General features: G+C 50.4%; 1 protein-coding gene across 1 annotated transcript; it reads right to left on the bottom strand.

Annotated features, from left to right (window-relative positions):
• Positions 1–20,874: 20,874 nt before the first annotated feature.
• On the bottom strand, positions 20,875–24,051 carry LOC102572975 (thymosin beta-15A homolog). Its single transcript, XM_006275484.4, has 3 exons — positions 23,945–24,051; positions 23,345–23,449; positions 20,875–21,399 (listed from the first exon to the last, which is right to left on the bottom strand). Exons 2-3 carry the CDS (start codon positions 23,442–23,444, stop codon positions 21,362–21,364), a joined length of 138 nt encoding a protein of 45 aa, XP_006275546.1. The 5' UTR covers positions 23,445–23,449; positions 23,945–24,051; the 3' UTR covers positions 20,875–21,361.
• Positions 24,052–24,495: the final 444 nt, after the last annotated feature.

Here is a 24,495-nt window from a genome sequence, read left to right as displayed (position 1 = left end):
CCACAATTAAATGAAGCTGTAAGTCAATTTGCAATCAAAACTCCTACTGACAGGATCGATAATTTCCTGCAAAATATGCTGGTTTTGCTGAAACTATATTTGTCACCAGGAAAATTCTCCACGCAAAAAAATTGTTGTCCCTGAGCCAGTGCTGAGCAGGACTGAAGATGCTGTAAATACAGACAGTGACTGTTAGGGGGATTCAGCCATGCTGGAAAATGGCTCCCTCCAGGGCTACTTACCCACTGACGAGAGTGGATTTTCCCACTGGGGCAGCCTACCTTTTTTCTGCCATCACCATCCACCTTCCTTGATAACTGGAAGGTTCTATGCTAGCCATACTGACACAGGCTGCTCTGATGATACATGTTCCCCAACCACCGCTGCCCACTCTCGGGGCTCTCCAAGTTGCTCTGTGTCTTCTAGTGGAAGGGGAGAAGGGGAAGCTCCCTTCAACACTTGCAGTCTCCACTGTCTGAGGTGGTGTATGAGCAGTGCAAGCCTAACCCCAGGGTCTGCACTGACCAAAGCTAGGTGCAAGCAGGGTGCACCTATCTTCTCCCGGTTGGTTTCACTTTGGCAGGAGTTTATAGTGAGCTGGAAGAACAGTGGGTTTGACCTCAAATAGCAGTTGTCCCATAAATACTGGGCAGCTTTTCAAATTACATTTCTCCGTTCGATTTTGCTCAGGGCTTGGTTGAGGAAGTGGTTGTTTCCTCTTGGCTGCACAGAGCAGCTCCTAGCTTCTCTTCCCTGTAGCTCTGCCCCCTCCAGGGCAGTTCCCCGCCTGTCTGCTCTTCTTAAGTTGCAGACAAAGGAATCTCAGAGCTTGCACATGCTGTGTTCCTTTCCTCCTGTGTCCCCCTCTTGTCCTACAGGTTCGGTTTGGAGCCTTCCTAGACAGCTCCTCCCTGAAATCTGCCCTTCGAGGGGCAGATATGTCTACTGGCTAGACTAGCATGGGACTGGGAGTCATAGTTGTCACAACCCAAAGTTGTGATTTGTTGTTTGTGTATGCTTCGGCAATGCTAAATTATGTTCCCGCCTAAATTACAGTTTCTTTGCATGGTGGAGTTCTCTGCTGTGGAGGAGAACCCCGGGTGCAAAAGGCTTTCCCGCCATTTTGTAGCTTCTTTGCAGGGTGCATTTCTTTGCTGCATACTAGTGATGCATGTTGCAAAGGAGTTCCCGCCATTTGTATTCAGATTCGCGCCACATTATTGGCCGGTTCTAAATGTAGGCACACGTGGCGGCTAGCTATTGGCTTGCTAGCCGTACAAAAGGCTTGGGTAGTTTCCGCCCAAGTCGGAGAGAGAGGAAGCTGGAGGACTTTACTAACCCCAGGAGGAGGAGACTTCGCGCTGTGTGAAGATCTCTAAGCGATGTGGACCCTCGCGGACCCAAAGTGCCTCTCTTAAGCAGGCAGTAGAGGCTTAATAACCGAACCCACGGAGCTTTAACAACTCCAGAGGGGGGAACAAAAGAACGAACCGCTTCTAGCCTCTCCCTGTCACCGAGCGCAATCCTAGACTTTCCTGTAAACCCAATTTTCAAACCCACGGAGCTTAACAATTCCGGGGGACCAGGGAACCGAACCCAATTTTTGAACCCACGGAGCTTAAACAACTCCGGGGCCTGGGAACCGGACGGCCCACGGAGCTTCGACAACTCCATGGGAAAGAATTGCCGAACCCGCGGAGCCTAAACAACTCTGTGGGAAAGAACTTGTCGTAATCCTCCAACGAGGATTTAAGTGGAGCTGCACCTGGAAAGCTGTCCAGCCTACACCACTACCATCTTTGGGTGTAAGTAAATAATCTTTTAATCAACCACTACGCGTTTGTGACTAATTCTAGCTCGCCACCGGTTTTCTCCGACCCCGCGTGCCCGGGCTGCTTGCCACAGCCCGCATGCACAAAGGCGGGCCGCGGATCGCCCCCCCCCCGACTCGCACTTGGTGGCGGGACTGGGGCCCGGCCCGCACAATAGTATCATAGTATCATAGTAGCTAGGGTCAGGATGGACCTGAACTGATCGTCTAGCCTGACCCCCTGCCACAGGCAGGAATGAATGCTGGGTTCACAAGACCCCAGACAGGTGATCATCCAACCTCCTCTTGAATTTGCCCAAGGTAGGGGCGAGGACCACTTCCCTGGGAAGTTGGTTCCAGATTTTGGCCACCCTAACTGTAAAATATTGCCTTCTGATCTCTAACCTAAACCTATTCTCCATCAGCTTATTACCATTGTTCCTTGTCACCCCAGGTGGTGCTGGGGAGAAAAGGGCTCTACCTATTTGCTGTTGATCTCTCCTGATGAGCTTGTAGGCAGCCACCAGATCCCCCCTCAGCCTCCTCTTGCTGAGGCTAAACAGGTTCAGGTCCTTCAGTCTCTCCTTGTAGGGCCTGTCCTGCTGCCCTCTCACCAAGCGGGTGGCCCTCCTCTGAACCCTCTCCAGGCTGCCCACATCCCTTTGAAGTGCGGCGCCCAGTACTGGATGCAGTACTCCAACTGCGGCCTGACCAAAGTCACATAGAGGGGAAGTATCACCTCTCTGGACCAGCTTGAGATGCACCTTTGGATGCATGACAAGGTATGGCTGGCCTTTCTGGCTGCAGTTTGGCATTGGTGGCTCATGCTCATCTTGGAGTCAATAATGACTCCAAGATCCCTTTCCGCCTCTGTGCTTTCAAGAAGGGAACTCCCCAGCCAACTCCCAGGGAATCCCAGTATGCTGTGGATTCCTTCTCCCAAGGTGCAGCACCCTGTATCTGTCTATGTTGAACCCCGTCCTATTCTTGTCTGCCCACTTTTGTAGTCTGCCTAAATCTAGTTGCAGCCTCTCTCTCCCTTCAAGTGTGTCTACCTTGCCTCACATCTTAGTGTCATCAGCAAACTTGGACAGCGTGCTTTCCACCCCATCGTCCAAGTCGCTGATGAAGATGTTAAACAGTGCAGGCCTGAGGACTGAGCCCTGGGGTACCCCACTGCTCACATCTTGCCAGGTTGAGTACAACCCGTCCACCACTACTCTCTGAGTGTGCCCCATCAGCCATTTTTTTACCCATCCAACTGTGTAGGTATCAATGCCGCAGTCGCTTAATTTATTGATGAGGATGGGGTGAGAGACCGTGTCAAAGGCCTTAAAGTCTAGAAAGACTACATCCATGGCAACACCATCATCCAAGAATTTAGTTACTTGGTCATAAAAGGCAATCAGGTTGGTCTGGCAGGACCTGCCTTTGTTGAACCCATGCTGATTGCCCCTGAGCATGATCTCCCCTGCAGGCCCCACAGATGTGCTCCTTGATGATCCTCTCCAAGAGCTTCCCGAGCACCAAGGTGAGGCTTACAGGCCTATAGACTCCAAGTCAAGACTCCAGGGTTCTGTTTTTGTCTCTGCTAATGGCTTTCTGGGTCATGGTGAAAGGATGGCTTACCTTTTTCTTGCCTCAGTTTCCCCATCTGTAAAAAGGGGGGAGCATAAAACCCACTCCCAGGGGCACTGTCAGAATTAATTATCACACCAGGGGTGCCAAATAAGAATATTATGGTATACTAGCGAATTACCCGTCAAGAATGATGGGGGGGAAGGGGGCAGGTGGGGATGGAGCACTGTCACCCACCACCCAATGCCACCGCTGCCTCCCAGGATCGCACGGGGGGGAGAGGGGGAAGCTTGCATGCTATGGCTGCTGCTGCCACCCACCACCCCATGCTGCCAATGCTCTGTGTCCAGCCCTGTGCCACCTGTCCCCCCAGCTCCACGTCTGGCCCCACACCCTCCCCCACCAGTGCAGGGCATTGGGTGGCCACCAGTACCCACTGCCCCCCCGCCCCTCACTCTGCATCCGTCCCCCACACCCCTGTTTCACATCTGCCTGGCCCGCTCCGCTGGAACCATTCTTGATGCAGCTGTAGCTGGAGCCACACCCCGCCGGGAGCCATGCCCCTCAAGAGCCTTCCAGACACACAGGCAGATGGACTAAGCCCTTTATATATCTAGAATACTAGGCCAGTGTTTTTCAACTGATAGATTATGACCCAAATGTGGGTGGCACAAATATATGAAAGGGTTGCTAACAAACTTAAAAAATGGATTCTCTTTTAAAGGAGAAAAACGTGGGAAACCATGGCTTTTCCCTGGCAGGCTGGCAGAATTCCAGCCTGCAAGGGGCTCCTTGGGGCTCTCCCTGCCTCACATACCCCTTGCCACACACCTTGGGGGCTGGGTCCTGGGGACAGCAGGTTGGGAGTGAGGGGAACTGGGTCGAGACTGGCCATTGATGTTTACAAATGGGTCATGGTACAAAAAAGGTTGAGAACCGCTGTACTAGGCCAAGTTTACTCCTGGTGTAACTGAAGTCAAAGGGTGTTGGGTACACGTGAACTGTCACAAGCCTTTCCTGCACTCCCTCCCATGGTTGTTGATCACCAGATATTTGTGTGTAAATAGGAGCTTTCTTTCTTTCTTTGGAATCACCAACGCAATTTCTCAGTATGACTCAGCCTCCTCCTCCTCCTCCGCCTCTGAAGTTACATTCCAGCCAGGGTTCATCGCACTGGGCCTCATGGAATGAACTGACCTGACAACAGCCTGTGGCAATTTGATGTGGCTTTGGTCAGTTACTGAATCAGCCCCTGGCCTGTGGAGAGACATTTAAAGAAACCACCATTTGGGGTCTAGCCACTCAGGATTGCCTGGCATTTCAGATATCTCGCTAAGAAAATATTTATTGCCACCACTGAGCTGTCTGTGTGCTTGTGTAAGACGAATCCTCCATGCACTTTCTGCTGGGCTCTTTGCAAAGGGAAACTACTATTTAACAGCTGTTGAGTGACTCACATGAATGGGATGATTGTTCTCAGTCCAGCTGAGACACTGGACAGGTGTTGGTGTCACAAAATGCAGCTTCCCAACTGGCATGAGCTATTAGAGCTCTTGCTAGCAATCTCAGCTGAGGGGGCAGAAGTCTGAATCATGTGCTCTGTGGAAAGGAGGCCCTTTCAGTCAGGGGTGAGGCATACTGGCCAGAAGGCTGTTGTGTCCACATGCTGAGGGTAGACATGTGAAGCCAGACTCTAGGGCTGTCACTCATCATCATCCACCAGCACTTGATTCACTCCCAAAATAGTGTATAGGAACAGAGGGCTGCAGTGGGACACCTTCCCCATCTTCCTCCTCTTCCCTCTTTCTGCCTTGTTCAGCTCCCATACTTGCAAGAGAGTCTGTTCTCTCAAGGACCACGGCCCTTAAACATTTCCCAGAATGCTCTGCTCAGCCTTTTTTCCCCCCAGTGCTCACAGTCTTCCCCTCTCTGTGGCTGGATATTTTTTTCCATTTGGGCCAAACCATCTCTCCATTGTGAGCTGTGCTGGGAAGAGTCTCCTAGAGTAATGCTCCAGTCTGTGGGAGCAACCTGAGGATGGCTTGGCCTGAACACCCTTGTTTTAAACACACAGCCCCCACAGACAGCCTCCTCCAGGATAGGCTGCTGGTTTCTCTGGAGTGGAGACAGCTGGCTGGCAAGGCCAGTGTGAGAGTGAATGTTTGATGAAAAAGGGGAAGGTCTATGCGTTGAAATAAACGGCTTTTCTGTAATTACTTTCCCCCTTATTGGCCAATAAACCCTCTTCCGGAGACGGGGACATTTCAAGCACTGCATTGCACCATCACTTTCCCTTTGTACGTTGCCTCTTCTACATTTTCCTCTCTCTGCTTTTCTCTTTCCAGCTATGTTCAGTCAGACCCTCTCTCTCCACTCAGAAAAAAACACAGACAATGCCTTTAGGAAAGGATGATAGACAAGCTGGAAAGAGTCCAGCAGAAAGCAGTGAAAATGGTTAGAGGTCTAGAAAACATGGCGTATGAGGAAAGGAGGGAGAACTGGGATTATTTAGTTTAGAGGAGACAAGATTGAGAAGGAAGACAATAACTTTCATCAAATACAAAAGGGGTTGGTATAAAGAGGATGAAGATCAATTTTTCTCTTTGTATACAGGTGGTAGAACAAAAAATACTTGGCTGGCATGGTTTAAATAGGGATGAACCTGCCTTGAGTAGAGGGTTGGACTAGATCAGTGATCTCCAATCCTTTTATGGGGAAGATCACTTTTGGAAGTAAAGGGCACCTCAGGATCTACCACGCCCCCCTCTGCCCCACCTCACCCCACTCCCTGCCCCACCCCATCTGCCCCTGTTCCACCCCCTACCCCGCTACATGCCCCACACACCCCTGGACTACGGAGAGTCCCAGACCCGGCCGGGCCAGGACCCAACACCACATTCCTCTGGACACAGGGTGGGCGCAGCTCAGGACAGTGGCGGCACACAAGTAGAGTTGGGCCCCAGCCTGGCCAGGTCTGGGAAGATCTGGTCATCCAGGGGTGCATGGAGTTGAGGCTCCCACTGCTGGGCACAGCCTGGCGGATGCCTGGGGGGCCTGTCCCCCCCTCCGCTCCTCCTCCCAGTGCTCGGGACGAGGCGGCTGCTGCTGTGAGCTGCCTGCTGTTCCCCAAGCACAGGTGGGGGAGGCATGGGCCTTCGGGGCCTCTGCCGGGCTGTGCCCAGCAGCAGGAGCCCGCCCCCCATGCGCCCCTGGATGACTAGAACTTCCCAGACCAAGCTAGGCCAGGGACTCCCCACATGAGTGCCTGCTGCTGAGCTGAGCCACGCCTGCATGTGCCTCTGCTACCTGCACCCCTGCAGAGATGGGGAGGGAGTCCCCCACCCTGCACCCTTGGAGGAGCCCCCCTGGGCTCCAATCCTCCCACCACCCAGCTGGGCTGGGGCCCTTCTTACCTTCCCCTGCTCCTAGATGGACTGCACGGTCTGTCATCTGGCCCCCATCTCTTCCCTCCCCCACAGATTGACCTGCTGGGGCTGGGGTAGTCGGTATGTCCCCCCCAGTCCAGGATTGACCCAAAGAGGATCTACCTGTTGATCAGGATCCCCAGGTTGGTGACCACTGGACTAGATGGCCACCTGATGTCACTTCTAGCTCTATTTTTTATGATGAAGATGTTGATGACTTGGATTGTTATTCTTTAATTTAAACAGTGTTAATAACACTTTCATGCAAACCTCTCTTGTACAGTCACCCATGAAGACAGTACAGCCAACAGTATTTTCCGTTTCCTAAAGGGCCTGATTCCACTCTGATTCCAAAAGCTGTTGGATCAACAGTGTGATCCAGGCTGATAAAGAAGGGAGAGGGACAAATGGATTTTTCAGAGATTACCCTGGATATTTCTCAACCCATGAAAAAGCTGTATGGCCTAAGTAATTGTGCCCACTGTGGGAAGAAGGCTCCTAAATGATGTCTGAGGTAGCTGAGTGGGGTCTGCTACCGCTGAAAAATCTCAGTGTTTTTGCTGAAGGCAGCAGTGAGTTTTTACCTCTTCTCAGGAGCTCCCAGATCCCTGACCTGGTGATGAAGCCAGCACATCCTATTACCCTGAACACTTGCTGCTTCTGCATTCAGGACCTGATTCATTTTCCCTTCATTTCTCTCTCCTTGGTGCAGCCCAATCAATACTAACAATAGCAGGGTGGGCCAAGGAACACTGGAGAATAGACAAGTCTCTAGGCATACAGACTCTTACATGATGGAAGCTAGGGAGACCAGCCACTCTAGACAGAGTTTGGACCAGACTCTTGGCAGGACTGATGCCATAATGGCCATTTGCTTACAACTCCCAGAAGCTGTATTTACTGGACGCTGACAACCCAGTTACAGTCCACTTACTAAACCTAGGGGTAACTTTGCACCGGGCTCCCCCAGCAGACTGTAGGTAGGCAAACATTCCCTTTCCTATGGGTGAGTCTGCACGAGGCTCTGTGGGGAGAATGCAAGCTGGAAGCAGCATGCTTTCTGCACATCTGATTTTGAGATTTATTTTTTTCTTCCCTGCTGGCTTTACTGAACTTTCACCTTCATCCCTGAGGACTGGGCTGGGAAAGGCAGTGTAGCTACCACATGTTTCTATGCACAATCCCTATAGGAGGGCCTTCTAGAAAAATGCTTTGAAGAAGATAATAATTGTAGTAGGCTGCACCTGTAGGTATCCAGTGGGGTGGGCTAGAAAATACAATCCAGACCCTGAGTGCAGGTTGCTTATGGCTGAGTCAATATAAGGAAAATAGCCAGGAACAAACTCCTGCCCAAGCAATCCCTTCTGCACAGAGGCAGGGATGTGCCCAGCTGCACCAAGGAAAAGGCCTCCTTAGAAATAGGACTCACCTACCCTCCATAGCTGTTCAGGAGATACCTTGAATCAAATCTCCCTGCTACGTAGTCTGGTAATTGACATTTAAACCCTAGATCCTTTGGCATTGCTCAGGGAGCTGGTTGAATGGAAATCCAACTTGTTTTCTAGCTGTAGTCTTTAGCAGGTAGCCATTGAGCCAAAACTCCCCTACAGTGATGGTCCATAGCCTCTGACTTCCAGCCAGTGAAACAAGCACCTCCAGTTGTTGAGAGGAGAGAAGAGGAGGGTTAGGGAGTGAGGTAGGGAAGAGATGTCTACCATATGAGTATTGATCCAAAGATTGAACCCAGGTGCCTTGAGTATTGTCATAGATTCATAGATGCTAGGGTCGGAAGGGACCTCAATAGATCATCGAGTCCAACCCCCTGCATAGGCAGGAAAGAGTGCTGGATTCAGATGACCCCAGCTAGATGCCTATCTAACCTCCTCTTGAAGACCCCCAGGGTAGGGGAGAGCACCACCTCCCTTGGGAGCCCGTTCCAGACCTTGGCCACTCTAACTGTGAAGAAGTTCTTCCTAATGTCCAATCTAAATCTGCTCTCTGCTAGCTTGTGGCCATTATTTCTTGTAACCCCCGGGGGCGCCTTGGTGAATAAAACCTCACCAATTCCCTTCTGTGCCCCTGTGATGAACTTACAGGCAGCCACAAGGTCGCCTCTCAACCTTCTCTTGCGGAGGCTGAAGAGGTCCTGGTGCCCCAATCTCTCCTCATAGGGCTTGGCCTGCAAGCCCTTAACCATACGAGTGGCCCTTCTCTGGACCCTCTCCAGGTTATCCACATCTCTCTTGAAGTGTGGCGCCCAAAACTGCACGCAGTCATGGGAGATCCACTACCAGTATCTGATAGCCAGGGCTCTTGGTCACTGTCCTGAGACTCTAGACACTATCTTGGTGGAGGGAGGAATACTCTGGAGTACCACCCTATGCGCCAATATGAGTATAGAAGTCAGTCTGTTCCTTTTCCAGTCTGTTATTCTCTTTTAAATGTCAAACTTGGCATCATGGCACTGCTCTTCTAATACAATTCATGGCCAGGATACTGCCAGCGCATCTCCGAGGTGCTGTTCAGTGACCTTTCCAGTTTTTTGTTTTTCTTTGCACGTAGGATGCCCGCCAAAAGATATTGGAAACATCTGAAGACCCTGGTGGAGGTGGAGGATGTTTGCCGGTTGTAGGGCCACTTATGGTTCTGGACTGACTCATGGATTTGGACTTGATTTGGCCGATTTGGCTTGGAACGTGAACAATTTATTTAAAAAAAACAAAACAACAAAAAAGAGATCCACCTGGACTGGCCTACTTCCCAGAGGAGCTGCAAATACAATCTGCTTTGGGGGGCAGTAGCAGCAGCACCTGCTTCCATGGTGCCCACCTGCCTCTCCTGTTTCTACGTCCTTTCAATAGTCTTGCTCTCTGCCCTACACAGAGCTGCTCCAGGACCAGAAGCAAGCCATTCCCTCAGCCCTGTGTGGCTGCTGTGCTCAGCCCTCTGCCCCTGGACTACAGCAGTGCATCACATTCATCCTGACTGGCAGCTTTTCAGAGACACATGGAGCAGGTGAAAGCAGAATCCCTAGGCCCTTCTATTTCCACTACCAACCACAAAGCAGCTCTATATGACCAGACCTGTGCCAGGAGGTTCAAATCCCCTTGCCATAGACAGTACTACAGGCTGGGATGGCTGGGTGGGCAGTAGGCTTCTTCCTCTGTCTCAGAGGGTGCCTGCACTATTGTCACTGCTGTGGCTGCAGCACAGTGTAGGCATATGCAAGTCGGCATTAAACCGCATAATGCCAGTACTAACAGGAGGGCAGTCACAGCAGCCGGGAGCAAGGTGTGAGCTGCAAACCCCCCTGAGAAGCTGGGTAAGTCCTTGGGCAGTGAACCCAAGCTGAGCTTCATGCTGCTGCAGCCTCCCACCACCTGCAGGCAGTACCTGGTCTAAAGCAGGCTCAGGCATGTCTACATATCACCACACTATTGTCACAGGGCTGTGTGGGGGCAGTGCCATAGCCAGGGTTTGCCTGCAGGGCTGTTGCTCTGTCCCTGTATCCCAAAGCCAGGGGCCTGAGACAGGGCGGTCAGCAGAGACCACAATCCTTGTATCTAAATTCGGGAGAGAGGCTGTCTGGGCTTTAGAGGTTCTTATTCCTCCCACACATCTCTGACATGGGTTTCACTATTTCCTGCCTGTGGCACAGAGCTTGACTGGAACATAACATAGAGTGCTGAGCCTGACTGGGAGGCTCATTGTTCTCTCTGTGCTGCCAGGCTCCTTGTTTGAGACTAACAAAGACACACCTAGGTCATGCCATGGGAGATGGGTTTAGACATGTCTGTATTCACTCAGCCTGCTGGGAGCTGCACAGAGAGTCACAGTGTCTGGCCTGGAATGTGAGCAGCCTTGGAAAGAGAGGCCTGAAGAGAGTGAGGGAAGGAAGGGCCATTTTGCTGCAAGTAAGGAGTCAGCCTATAGTCAGGTACTGGTCAAAAACACGAGGGTCTCAGATCAGTCTGGGTACAGCACGAGGCAGTCAGGCCTAGGCAGCATTTCTGGTGCCTGTCTATTGTAAACGGTGGTGTGCAGTCAGTGAGCTCAGGGGATGGTGTCATGCCAGGGTGAGATGCCCTTAAAGAGCCAGAGTTAATGAAGCAAGCCCAGTGCCCAGCCACCTCCAGAGAGCAGTGCTTATGGGAGGTGCCTATGGGAGCTGAGCTCCTTTGCAAAGCCAGCCCCTACCATTGAGGCTGAACCCCTGACAGTCTCGTCCCATGTGTCCAGTCTTCCAGGGCAGATTAGAGCCTTTGCTCCAGCCACAGACCAGGTGCAGTGGGCAGCATAAAGTGCTTCATTCTCCCCTCCCAATGCATCTCAATGCTGGCCCTGAAGCACTGTCCTGAGAGAGCAGGGGGAAAGCCAGTTGCTTATCAGCAATGGGCTTCTCTGCTTAGGCTGTCAGATGAATCAGTGCCAGCTTCAGCATGGTGTCTAGAGACACCTGACTATGAGGTATGAGCTCATTTCACCATATAACTGCAGGGCAGCACTGAGCCACATTCAGCTGTAATGACCTGGGCCAGGTCAGACTCAGCAGCCTCAAAACAAAAGGTTCCAGAGCTCATTTACCACTTCCTGACTCAGGCAGTCCTTTGGTGGGGGACCGCTGGGTCAGTGGTGACATGTAGGGGGTGCACGGGGGTGCATGTGCACCCCCTGAGAGTGCCATTGTACCCCCTGCTTGCCGCTTAGGTGATGGGCAATAGGGGGGCAGGTGGGAGCACCGGTGCCCCCCCCTGTGAACGCCAGCCATGGAGTGGGAACACCGGGAGCATCACAGCTGCTTTGTGATTGGCCATGTGGGATTTCCCCGCACATCGGTGAGATTGGCTGCGGGGGGATCTCCCCTGGTCGCTGACTGGTTGCTGGGGGGGCACATGAACCCCCTAAGGTGGCACCAGTTGCCCACGGTCAGGGCCGATCTACACGATGATTATAACTGAGTCATGGGACTTTCTGATAACATGCCTGTCCCCTGACCCTGCACAACTTATAGAAGTGGTGCAGAGGAGTCCTTGCTGAGTCCCACTAATGAAACTAAAAACCTGAAAAGTACAAGGTTTTAACCCAGTTACACGTGGAGAGTTAGGCCCTGTCTATACTGCATCTTCTAACCATGTTGTAACTACATGTCCCAACTTGGTTATGAAAGTAGTCTGGAAAATCACATCCTCCTCATCCCATGGTAACATCTACTCTGATGCAAGGTGGGATACTTTGGTTCTTGAAGTCCTCTTCTGGCTCATTTACCATAACTCTCACCAAGATGGGAAGCTGTGCTTAGGGTTTTCACTTTGGAGATAGGCACTGACTGACTGTGTGGAATGAACAACCTGGCACATTGCTCTGCCCCTTCACGAGGGTGTAGGCTGCTATTTCAGGGAACCTTTCAATTAACAGGAGCCAACCTGGAAAACAGACCTATGGACCCAGCTAGTGGGTTTCACAGTTAATCATCCTTCCCTTCTGATCAGCTGTAGCTCAGCTCTGAGCTGATCAGAAATCTGGCCTCACCAGGAAGGTAAAGCACATCTCCGATGCTTGTGCAATGAAGGGTGAGGGGAAGTTTTATTCAGCACAGCGGTTGCCAGGTCTCACACTTCCTTCACCCACTTCCCCTTTCTCACGTTCTTTAAGCAAGTACATAACCTGTGACACCTTGAACACTCTGGTCAGCAGAGCAGGTTTGCACAGCTGTCAAGCAGATAGTTTGCACAGCTGTCAAGCAGACGCTGCTTGGGTGTGCTTCCCTCCTGCATTAGACTAGAACTGTTACATGAAAGAGAACTGCTCTGTGATTATAAGTGACTCTAATGGTCAGGGAGGTCATTGAACTGGTGCTCAGCAAACCTGTAAGCTCAGGAGAGTTCCTTAAGCTATCTGCCCATTTCCTTAGCTGCAGGACAGGGACAGCACTCTTCACTGACTCCACAAACATAAGGTGAAGTACACTGGAACCATGTCTCCTGAAGTGGCATCAATACACGACTTGCTCCATTGACTACCAAGGAGCTACACTGTTCTGCAGTAGATGGGAATCTGCCCTTGAGTGTGCAAGCTGCATCCCCAGGCTTCAGGACTGCTGAACATCAATCTCCCACTGTGGCCCTCCAAGACAGAAGGGTGACCTGCACTGACCTGTGCACTCAGAGAGCTGACTGTCTGAGTATGTACCAGCCAGTTCTCACAGTGAAATCCTGAACAGTGATACAAGAAGATGGACATGCTCAGTTTTCACTTCTGGAGATGCAGTGTCACACTTGGGTTACAGCTCAACAGGCGTTGGATTTGCACCCTATGAACTCTAGTCTGAGCTAGGTCCTCGGTGTCTCTGGAGGGTCATGATAAGTGAAAGGGAGTCTGCGAGTCTCAGACTGGTGTGAAAATGCTGAGCTGGTTCCCCTGCTTCTACCCACCTGAAGCAGTCATTTTCATTTCACACAATGGGTGTGAGGTGCTCCCCTTACTGCCTGGTGGCATTTGACTCCTGCTTTGTGTAGTCATAAGGAATAATGTGCAAGGCAGAGGCAGATGTTGATCCATATCACAATAGCAGAGTTTGGGAGAGGACTAGTAGCTAGGTCTGAGCCACTTGGGCCCAACTGGGTGGGAGGCCATAACTGGAATAGTAGGGTCACTGCACATTAGGACTGAGGGTTGTTGTCAGAGCTGTGTAGAGACTGGTGCCAAGGACATCTTGCCTCTAGGATATGTGTCCGTGATAAATACTTAATGGGTCAGAAAACTGGGCTGTGGTGCTTTCTGCAAAGCCTCCACTTGTAGAAAGTTTAATTTACGAAACAGGAACAAGATTTAACCCTTAGTGGAGCTGAATTTGGTCCTGTGAGTCTCCATTGCTGTCCTACTTGCAGTGATCAGTGCGGTTTTTGTTTTGACTCCGCCTACATTGTCCTCATAAAGAACCCAAAAATGCAGGAGAAAAGCTGCTTAGTAGAAATGAGGTGAACCAATGCAAAGGCAGCAGCCTGCAATAATGTAAACTCAAACTATTTTAAAGCTGGGACTGTAAAGGCCTGAGGACCACCTGTCTTCCTGGCAGGACACAGTAATGTGGCTCTATGACAACCCCAGTTCACAACAACCAAATCTGTAGAGAGGCCTTTCACCAGCAAAATGTGGCAATTGTCAATCCTCCTAGATCATGGTGTATGCACAAGGGCCACCCAGACCTTTGATGCCTGTGTCTGGGCAGGAATTCTTGGAGAAGTGGAGGCTGCCCAGACCCTCCATCCTCCCTTTGAGAACAAATCCAAAGACCAGACTGAGTCCAGATGTTTGGTGTGTGTGAATTGAACCCAGGTTTCCTGTGTGATAGACAATGATTCTACCACTGAACCACAGGTGATTCTGTCACTAAAATTTACCCAAACCAAAACCAAAAGGAGATTATTAATGACACTGGTCAGAATGGTCACAACTCCAACTGAAGGCTGGGTTCTAGGCCAGTTTCAACCTCCTCTGTTGGCTTCCCTACTGAAGATGCAGATTGGCATCAGTGACAGAAGCAGAAAACCTACCACCTGCTTGATGATCACCTTGCCCAGGAAGGGCAGGTTAGGAAGAAAGATGACAGGTAAGCTCTGGTAACAAAAGGAGACTAACAAGGGGAGAGCAAGCCTTCACTAGGTTTTTAACAATAACTCTCAGTCTGCTCAGAGCTACTTCTCCATGATGTATACCAAAAAAAATTAGAACAGAAGTCACGTATTAGAAAAAAACCTGCCTGACAGATTTGCTGCTTTAGAACTTTAGGGCACCATAGTATTTCACAGTGTTTCTTGAGTACAGTTACTCATGGTAAAACACCTCTTGCCACCATCTAAGCTAGTAGTTTTGAACCCTTTTAGACTCAAGACACTGCTCATTAGACTCAAGGCATCCTCCTCCATAACTTTTGTGAACTGAGTGCCATGCCATTTAAAAAACTTGTTTATTATAGTGCTTACATCCTTCAGAGGGGCTGGTGTGGGGATGGCCAGGCAAGGACTATCCTGAGCCTGGCCTTATCTGCTTATCCCCTCACACCTCTCCTTGTCCTTCCTGCCCTCCCTTTCAAAGGATCTCACAGCACTTGTTGATAATCAGTGATCTAAGCACATCACTGTTGCTGCAAAAGCAAATGAGTCATGTAAGTACCACTCCCCCCCCAAATGTCTACTGACCATGGAGAGGGAGGTTCAGCTCATTCCCTGCATGACAGTCTTTAACACTTACTAATTCTGTGAACTGAGAACATTTAACTCCTTATGTAAACATAAACAAGTCTCAGGGGAGAAAGAACAGGAGCAGATTTATGGATTTTATTAATTAAAGCTTGGATTCATACAACTCCCCTGCCTTCTAAGTCAAGTTGCTGAGATACTTTCTTATCTCTGTTCAACCGTATTCCACTACAGTTCTTGTGGGTCCGTGTATCCTCACAGGAGCCTTTGAAGTGTTGCCATTTGCTACTGGTCTCATCCCAGAACTTGACTCACAACCTATTCCATGCTGGAGTTTGTAGGAGCTGTTTTTGGTCAGGGAAACTCCACAGATTGCTCTGACCTTACTCTTATGTAGAAGCTCTGGTGCCTGATTTTTGTAGTTGGCCCTTGAAGCACATGTACATGGGCTATACACCTGCATTCATATAAGGCAGAGGACCTTGCTGTGTGAAATGAATAGAAGCAACCTATAAAAAAAGAAAAGCAGCAAAAAAGAAGCACATAAAAAGTGGAAACAGGGAGAGATCACCAAAGATGAATATACCTCCTCTGCTTGTGCTTGTAGGGAGGCAGTTAGACAGGCCAAAGCTACCATGGAGCTGAGGATGGCAACCCAAGTAAAAGACAACAAGAAATTGTTTTTTAGATATATAGGGAGTAAAAGGAAGGCCCAGGGAGGAATAGGACCCCTGCTAAATGGGCAGAAACAATTGGTGACGGACAGAGGGGACAAGGCTGAACTCCTCAACGAGTTCTTTGCCTCAGTGTTCCTAAGCGAGGGGCACGACAAGTCTCTCACTGGGGTTGTAGAGAGGCAGCAGAAAGGCGCCAGACTTCCATGCATAGACCCTGAGATGGTGCAGAGTCATTTGGAAGAACTGGATGCCTTTAAGTCAGCAGGCCCGGATGAGCTCCATCCGAGGGTGCTGAAGGCACTGGCCGACATCATTGCAGAGCCACTGGCGGGAATATTTGAAAGCTCGTGGCGCACGGGCCAAGTCCCGGAGGACTGGAAAAGGGCCAACGTGGTCCCCATTTTCAAAAAGGGGAGGAAAGAGGACCTGGGCAACTATAGGCCAGTCAGTCTCACCTCCATCCTTGGCAAAGTCTTTGAAAAAATTATCAAGGCTCACATTTGTGAGAGCTCGGCAGGGCAAATTATGCTGAGGGGAAACCAGCATGGGTTCGTGGCAGGCAGATCGTGCCTGACCAATCTAGTCTCTTTCTATGACCAGGTTACGAAACGCCTGGACACAGGAGGAGGGGTGGATGTCGTATACTTGGACTTCAGGAAGGCCTTCGATACGGTATCCCACCCCATACTGGTGAACAAGCTAAGAGGCTGTGACTTGGATGACTACACAGTCCAGTGGGTGGTGAATTGGCTGGAGGGCCGCACCCAGAGAGTCGTGGTGGATGGGTCGGTTTCGACCTGGAAGGGTGTGGGCAGTGGGGTCCCGCAGGGCTCGGTCCTTGGACCGATACTCTTTAATGTCTTCATCAGTGACTTGGACGAGGGAGTGAAATGTACTCTGTCCAAGTTTGCAGACGACACAAAGCTATGGGGAGAAGTGGACATGCCGGAGGGCAGGGAACAGCTGCAGGCAGACCTGGATAGGTTGGACAAGTGGGCAGAAAACAACAGAATGCAGTTCAACAAGGAGAAATGCAAAGTGCTGCACCTAGGGAGGAAACATGTCCAGCATACCTACAGCCTAGGGAATGACCTGCTGGGTGGCACAGAGGTGGAAAGGGATCTTGGGGTCCTAGTGGACTCCAAGATAAACATGAGTCGGCAGTGTGACGAAGCCATCAAAAAAGCCAATGGCACTTTATCGTGCATCAGCAGATGCATGACGAATAGGTCCAAGGAGGTGATACTTCCCCTCTATCGGGCGCTGGTCAGACCGCAGTTGGAGTACTGCGTGCAATTCTGGGTGCCGCACTTCAAGAAGGATGCGGACAACCTGAAGAGGGTCCAGAGAAGGGCCACTCGTATGGTTAAGGGCCTACAGACCAAGCCCTATGGGGAGAGACTAGAGAAACTGGATCTTTTCAGCCTCTGCAAGAGAAGGTTGAGAGGCGACCTTGTGGCTGCCTATAAGTTCATCACGGGGGCACAGAAGGGAATTGGTGAGGATTTATTCACCAAGGCGCCCCCGGGGGTTACAAGAAATAATGGCCACAAGCTAGCAGACAGCAGATTTAGATTGGACATTAGGAAGAACATCTTCACAGTTCGAGTGGCCAAGGTCTGGAACGGGCTCCCAAGGGAGGTGGTGCTCTCCCCTACCCTGGGGGTCTTCTAGAGGAGGTTAGATGAGTATCTAGCTGGGGTCATCTAGACCCAGCACTCTTTCCTGCTTATGCAGGGGGTTGGACTCGATGATCTATTGAGGTCCCTTCCGACCCTAACGTCTATGAATCTATGAACCTAATTTTCCCAGATCTCAGGAAACATGGAAGGGAGGGCACAACCACAGACTAAACTTACTGTGCCACTGAGCAATGCCCTTAAACGTGTTGTGTTCCTCTGTGGGCTGCCTCATAAGCAGGGAGCCAGGTTTTCTCTTTGCTGTGGAAAGATACGGAAAAGCGTATCTTTAAAAGAAGTTGGGGGGATCAGGATGCAGGGGGTGCCATAAGCATGTGTGTGTGTTTGTGCACACATTCATCTGGCAGCCAGGTAGGGTGCTGGAGTGTAGCTTTTGAAGCTCCCTTCAGGTAAGTCTATGGGGTGGGGTTGGGGGGGACACAGGTGATACACGGGGAGGAAGGGGGCCACAGGCAATGTGGTGGGTTGTGTGAGGCATGTTCCACCCCCCGCCCCCCACAATTTCTGCACCCACTGTAGGGCATGGGGCTTGTAGCTAGGCCAGCTCCAGGAAGGAGCCACCTTCATGGCCCAGCTGGCAGGACCTGGTGCGAGGGGGAGTGCTGCCATGGCAGCCCCACACACCCCTTCCTCTCACACTGCAGGGCTGTGGGGAGCAGCAGGTTGGGAGTGAGGGCAAGGGCCAGGGGGCTGTGGGTTGGGAGTGAGGGACAACAGCATGGGGAAGGGCAGGGCTGCTCAGTGCCACAAAGCAGGGGGGGTGGGGGGGAAAGGAAGCTGCAGCTGGACCCACATCTTGGTGAGCAAAGGGGGCAGGGGGAGCTCTGATTTTCTATGATAAAAAAAAATAAAGTGCCGTAATATATTTAGATTTTATTAGAATGATTGATGCACTGGTAAGCTTCCAAACTGCAAATGTATCCATAAAATGTTTATATGTATAGTGGTTTTTTGTTTTGTGAAAAAATATGGATTTTGTGGTTTGTTTTTTTAATCAGAGAACATGTGGTTTTTAAACAGAGAAAACCAGGAACCCTGCTCATAGCCAGAAGCAGTGTAGCCACATTGCATTAAGAAATGGGATGTGACAGTAAGAGCACCAATTAGCCCAACCTGTGCTAATGAGCTTGGCCACAGCATAGGAAGCTGTGTAGAATACCTTACCGTATTGAAAGACACTGCTGCCTCGTAGGCTGTGTCCTGTGGCACTAAAGAGCTCACAGCACTAGGAGTTTCAAACCAAGCCCCATTTTCAAAGATTACCTTTCTCTAAGGTCATAAAGAATCAAACTCTTGGAATCATCCTGACAGATCAGAGAAAAAAAAAGTAGTTCTTGAAGAAAAGATGGACTACCTGTAGCTCAGGAATGCCTATGAACCCCTTTCTACTACTTGCTTTCCATCCTTTTTATCCAGCTGTTCAAAGGTGAATTTAGGAAGGATGCTGCATCTCTGCTTCTATTTGAGTTATTGGTCTCAAAACAGCCAGCAACTGGTCAGTAAGGCGTCAGAGGAATTGCACAGATTGTCCAAGATTGGCACAGTACTTCTGACTAGGCTCCCTTAGGACCTTCATCAGAATCTTTTGTAAGCAGCATCCTCAGCTGTTAAGAGTAATGGAGAGCCTTCAGTGGAGATCCCTTCATACTACCCCTTGCCCAAACTGGCATTTTACTTGAGATCTTATAGATGGATGCAACCAGTGGGACACCTCCAGATCTGGCAACAACAATGGGAATGCTAGCATAGACCAGCTACCTCCATTTCAACAATGACATCTTATACAACCTGCTCCAAGCTTTGCACTTTATAGTGGGTGAAGAAGAAAAAAAAAAAAAAGTCTTTCCTCTTGCTTCTACTTTTGAACAGCACAAGAAGGAAGTATTTTAAGAACAGAAGAGACCCAGCTGTTACTCCACAGCTGGTCTAGGAAGTCTTCTCTGGAACAGTCACACAACTAAAGTAGCATCTGATGAGTAATACCAGAGTCCTGCTAGCAACTCAGCTTCCCCACTCTCCAGGGACTCTTAAAAGCAAGGCTAGTCAATGACTCCAAGCAGCTGCTGCAAGTCTCAACAATGGACACCTCTTTTCTCCCCAGGGCAAGAACTGAGGAGAAGCAGAACTCAAATAGGTGGGGAAGTTTAGACCTAAGCTGTGGGTAATTTCTGTCTACAAGGACTTGTTTTGAGAGAGAGGCCTGCAGTACATTGCTCTTCAGTCCCTTACTCACTTGATTTAAGACATTGAGAAGTTCAGATTTTTTTTTTTTTTTTTTTTGGCAAATAATCATGTTCTCTGCAGTCATCTCCCCCCTCAGCCTATAGTTCAGTGAAGAGGAAGTTTCACCAAATTCAACAGCTTCCCCATCACCAGACACAAGGACAGTGTTTCATTGCAGTTTCCCAAGTGTTTTTGTCTCCACTAACACTACTACAAATGGCTGCATTCATTATCCTGGGTGAGAAGGTAAATGCATACAGGCCAGAGAGCTAAGACCTCATTTCTGCTCATTCTTTGCAAATTGCAAAAGAAAGGAAGGCAAGACAGTATCAAAGCTTAACAGCCCTTTTTAAGTGGGATCCCCTGAACCAGTAGACACTGGGAGCAAGTAGAGGCAAGCTTCTGGAAATGTCTTTAGAACCCTGAGGTCAGATAGGAGCATAGGGCCTGTGTAGCCAATTCAGCATTAATAAAACCTGGAAAGGCCTCTAGAGATCAGCTTGGCAGGTCAAAATGCCAGCTGCCTGCATCCAAAACAGCCTTAGCATCCCATGTTTACTCATCACTTCTGAAACAGCGTTTCAGGTGAACATCTAACCCATAGTATGGATTTCTGAAGCCAGCAAGATCAGCTACCGCAGATCACAGAAGGGTAGCCCTACCCCAACCTCACTTCCATGCCTCCCTCCCAAGTTTAGATAGTGTACCAAAAAAACCCCCTGAGTTTTGAGGTCAAGGCCAAGAGTAGCTGCAGTTACATAACATATGCTGCTGCTTTAACCATACTTGGTCTAGTGAAAGAGTAGAAACACCTCTAAAGGGATGGTTAAACCTAGTGTGCTCTGCTACACTAAGAGGAAGGCAGCTTCAGGCTAGGTCCAGCTGCATTAGTTGTGCTGTCTGTAACTGCTTTGGTCAGACATGTACTTACCTAATATAACCCTTACAGAATGGCGTTTTATTCCTTGACCCCTGTGAAAGCCTGCCATTAAAAGTAATCAGGCAACTAATCTCTGACTAACATTAGCTTAAAATCCAGACCAGCTCATAAGAAACAAAAGAATCCAGCTCTACCCAGAAAAAAAAAAAATATGAATCTAATCAAGTTGTTCTAATAGAAGAGTGCTTTAGAGAGCACTATTGTAGCCTAGTGCAATATCAACAGGGATGCCAAAAGCATGATGAAACATAAGACAGCCTTCCTACCTGATGCCATGACCTGGCATAAGCTGAAGGACCAGGAAAGAAACCATGAATCCTTAGTAAGCCATTATATTTTTTTATTTTTATAATAAACTTCACTTTATCTTAAGGAAGACAGAAAAATTAATTGTGAGTGAGGCTGCAGAAATGTTATTCTGCAAGTGAGAATGCTAAACAGACCCAGACCATTGGCCAAGCCAAAAAGGCTTCCCCCTCCCCACCATATTGTATAAGGGGCCTCTGTACTCAGGAACTTCTATAGCCCTTTATTGGCTTTCAGCATCTCCTCCCCCATTGCATTATAGCAAGATCAGTGCTGTAAGTGGGAGGTGGCTGAGCAGCAAGAGGCAGAGTTAGGCAAGGCTACTGATGGGCTCTGGAGGGGACCACACTTCATTTCTGCACCTGCCAACACAGCTAGATTAGCAGGAAGGCAGAGCAAGATGTTACAGCATTGTTTACACATACATGATGTAAATCAAAAATAAACAGATGATTTAATTCAAAGCAAAATAAGTGTTGGCTCTTTCTGCAAGAGCACCTCCCTCTATGACGACTTCACACATTCCTTCTCCTGCTCGATGGCTGCAAGGAAAAAAAGGAGAGAGAGAGAGAAAAAAAAACAAAACAAACAGCTCTGTTACTCTGGGTTGAGATAGTAGAAACAAAAGCAGTTATAAAGATAGTATTGTGCTTGCTGCTGCAAGCTGACCATGGGTCAGTGCTTGGTCCCCTCCAGTCCATTTTTTGGATGCATTTCACTTTTTTCTGCTCATTAAAATTTGTTTAAACGGCTTAGAAAATGTTGGTCTAGTTCAATGTCTATAAAGCCTCCCAAAACAGTCCCTGGTGTAACTTTTTGTTCTTAAGAAAAAGAAAAAAGAAAAAGGAGGGGGGAGCACAACTTTGGGAGGTGGGAAAGGGAGAAAAATGTTTCTGATGACCTTAAGATGGATGAAAATCTGAGCTTCAGGAGTTCCCATTAAGGGAGTGCATGTTAAAAGATCAGTGCATCCCAAGTTTAGAAAGCTGACAGCATAATCCTTCACACTGACACACTGATACCCAAAGTAGAGGAGAAGTGCTTACAAATCACAAAGAGGAGAGAAAAGAGTCACACCAACATGGGTACAGATTTGAACTAAGACACCGGGCAACCTGTGTGGCATGGGCAACCAGTATGGCACATTGTTCCATTTCTTACCTTATCAGCCACTATCCTGCCAGTCTGAAGGGCAGATCAAGCAGGGAAGAGGGATTAGTGTGGCACTTGGAGCATAGGGCTGATATGGCACACCTGCCAAAGAGATCATCCTCTAGTGCTCTAGACATTTTAAAAACTTTTTAGAAGATCACTCTTTGTAAACTGTTAAATTGCCATCTTGCTGTAAAAACACCATGTGATATGGTATAGTAACTTCCCAGCCAACATAAACAGGGAGCCTGAAGAAGGCTCACATACCAGTGATAAGAATACAGTATAACCTCATAAATCCAGTTTTCAAAATTGGAAAACTCTCAAAGATCTAGCACTTAAAAAATATACTGCATTAGGGAATAGTGGCAGCTGGTCCCAGAGTAGCAGCCACATGCAGAGCAGCAATATTGGGTGGTAGACAGTGGCAGCAGCAAGTTTCCCCCTCTGCATGGGGGGGCGGGGAGGAGGATGTAAATGGTGGGTGGTTACAGAAAGGGGACCACCCCATGCCATTGCTGCTACCTTCCCCCCCCATACACAGAGGGGGAAACTTGCACATACATGGCAGTTGCCACCACCATCCACCACCCTGCTCTGTGTGCTGCTTCTCCCCCCACCCAGCCATTTCCAACAAAAAACTCCTGCCCTAAGACCATGCATTTTCCTTGTTTCAGAAATCTGGAATTTTCAAGTTTCTGGCAGGTGCTATGTCCCAAGGATGCTGGATTTATGAAGTTGCACTGTACTCTTAAATGATATGAATGTGAATGTGGATGATCTTAGACCCAAGCCCCAGCAGAAAGGTTCTTGCTTCCAGCTCTTACTAGATGGAGCCTGGGCTCAGATCCTATCGGCTGTCCAAAAGCACACTACTTTTTACTGGAGTAAGAACTAAAACCAAGAGGCCCATCTGCCAGATTCCTGTGATGAGATCAGACCACGAAATTCATCTGCTCCCACTGAGACTCCCACAGTGCGGAAGTTTCAGGGTTAAGTAAAGCTCCACTGAGAAATCAGGATTGACCATCCAGGATAGAAAAGGCTTTCCTTTGACCTAGACTTCCCACTGCCTGTTGAGAGCCTACGTTGGCAGAGAACATGAATAAAGGCAGACAGCTCTGCTTCAATTCAGCTCCTTTTGCACCCAACACAGGCATTTGCCAGATGCATAGTATGGATTATACTGGGCTCAGGTCTCAAGCTGAGGCTCTGGTAACAGGCTAGCAAGGGGAGCCATAACTGGTCGTGTGATCTCCTAGCCCTGCAGACAATGAGACAGAAGGTGGTCCAGGCAACTGGATGCTGCCAGGTGAGGTCCAGACTTATACTTACTCTCTTTGGAGGGAAGCGTATTTTTCTCCTCCGTGTTGGTCTTTTTCAGCTTCTTCTTGTCAAATTTCTCTACTTCAGAGAGGTCAGGCTTGTCACACATCTTTGCTGGGGAGGAGAGGGAGCTGTGTTAGGAGCCCTTGCGGGCTGGCAGGAAGCTCCCGCGCGGCAGCACGTGCTGCCCCAGCGATGCCCGGGGACCCGCCGACGGTCCCTTCGTTGGACTGGGCAATGCGCGGCACCACCCTCCCCGGCAGCGGCGGGGGCAAGGGCAGCCAGTGAGCAGGCGGGACCCACGAGCCGGGGAGCGCGGGCTGGGGCCAGGCGGGAGGGCACATGCAGTCCGGCCCCGGGGAGGGGCGGGGCGGATCCAGTACCACCCGCTGCTGAGCTGGTCGCAGCCCCCGGCCGCGCTCCGGCACCCAGGGGCGGCGCCCCGCGCCCGGCTACCGAGGCGGCACAGCGGGTCGGGCAGGGAGGAGCCGTCGTGGACGAAGGCGCTGCTCCCCCCTCCCCCCAAAAGCGGGCGGGGCTGCCCCAGACCCGTGGAGCCCCCGGGCTGGACTGCACCGCAGTGTGGACCACGCCCAGCCCCCGCCCCACCTGCGAGCGGAGCGGAGCGGAGCGACACGACGACAAACAGCAGCGGCCAACGCAGGTAGCTCTAAGCAGCGGCTTGTGGGGCGGCGGCTTATATACCGCGGTCGCCCGTTCCGCGCGCGCCCATTGGTTGCCGACCCCTCAGCCGGCCCTGCTGCATGCCGGGACAAGTAGTTCGCCCCCACACCGTCCCCAGCGGCAGAAGCCGGCCCGGGAACTACCACGCCCAGCGCGCCCCGCGCCGCCCACCCCTCCGGCGGGAGCCCCATCCCCCCACGCCTTACGCGGGGCGGGGCGCAGCGCGGGCGGCTGTCGGTCGGTTGGTCGGTCTGTCTGTGTCGGCGCGGGGGCTGCTGTCAGGCGCGGGTTGCACAGTAGCGCCTCCCGAGCCGGCGCGTCACGGACAGACATGCAGACGCGGCTGAAAAGATAGATACGGGCGTTTAGACGCACATACAGACAGACGCACGGGCAGACACACAGCAAGCCAGACAATCACACGGCTGGAGCAGACAGGCACGGACCCAGCCAGGCAGACCAAAGTGGCCCAGTCT

This window comes from Alligator mississippiensis, chromosome 8, assembly GCF_030867095.1.
Source record: "Alligator mississippiensis isolate rAllMis1 chromosome 8, rAllMis1, whole genome shotgun sequence".
NCBI lineage: Eukaryota > Metazoa > Chordata > Crocodylia > Alligatoridae > Alligator > Alligator mississippiensis.
The sequence above is the reverse complement of the archived record's forward strand: the minus strand, read 5'-3'. Positions and strand labels throughout refer to the sequence as shown.

Excerpts from the sequence above, each read along its gene's own strand:
- LOC102572975 (XM_006275484.4), bottom strand. The coding sequence starts at position 23,444 with ATGTGTGACAAGCCTGACCTCTCTGAAGTAGAGAAATTTGACAAGAAG. Across the intron at positions 21,400-23,344 it reads TACGCTTCCCTCCAAAGAGA|CCATCGAGCAGGAGAAGGAA; the intron begins GTAAGTATAAGT and ends TTTTCCTTGCAG.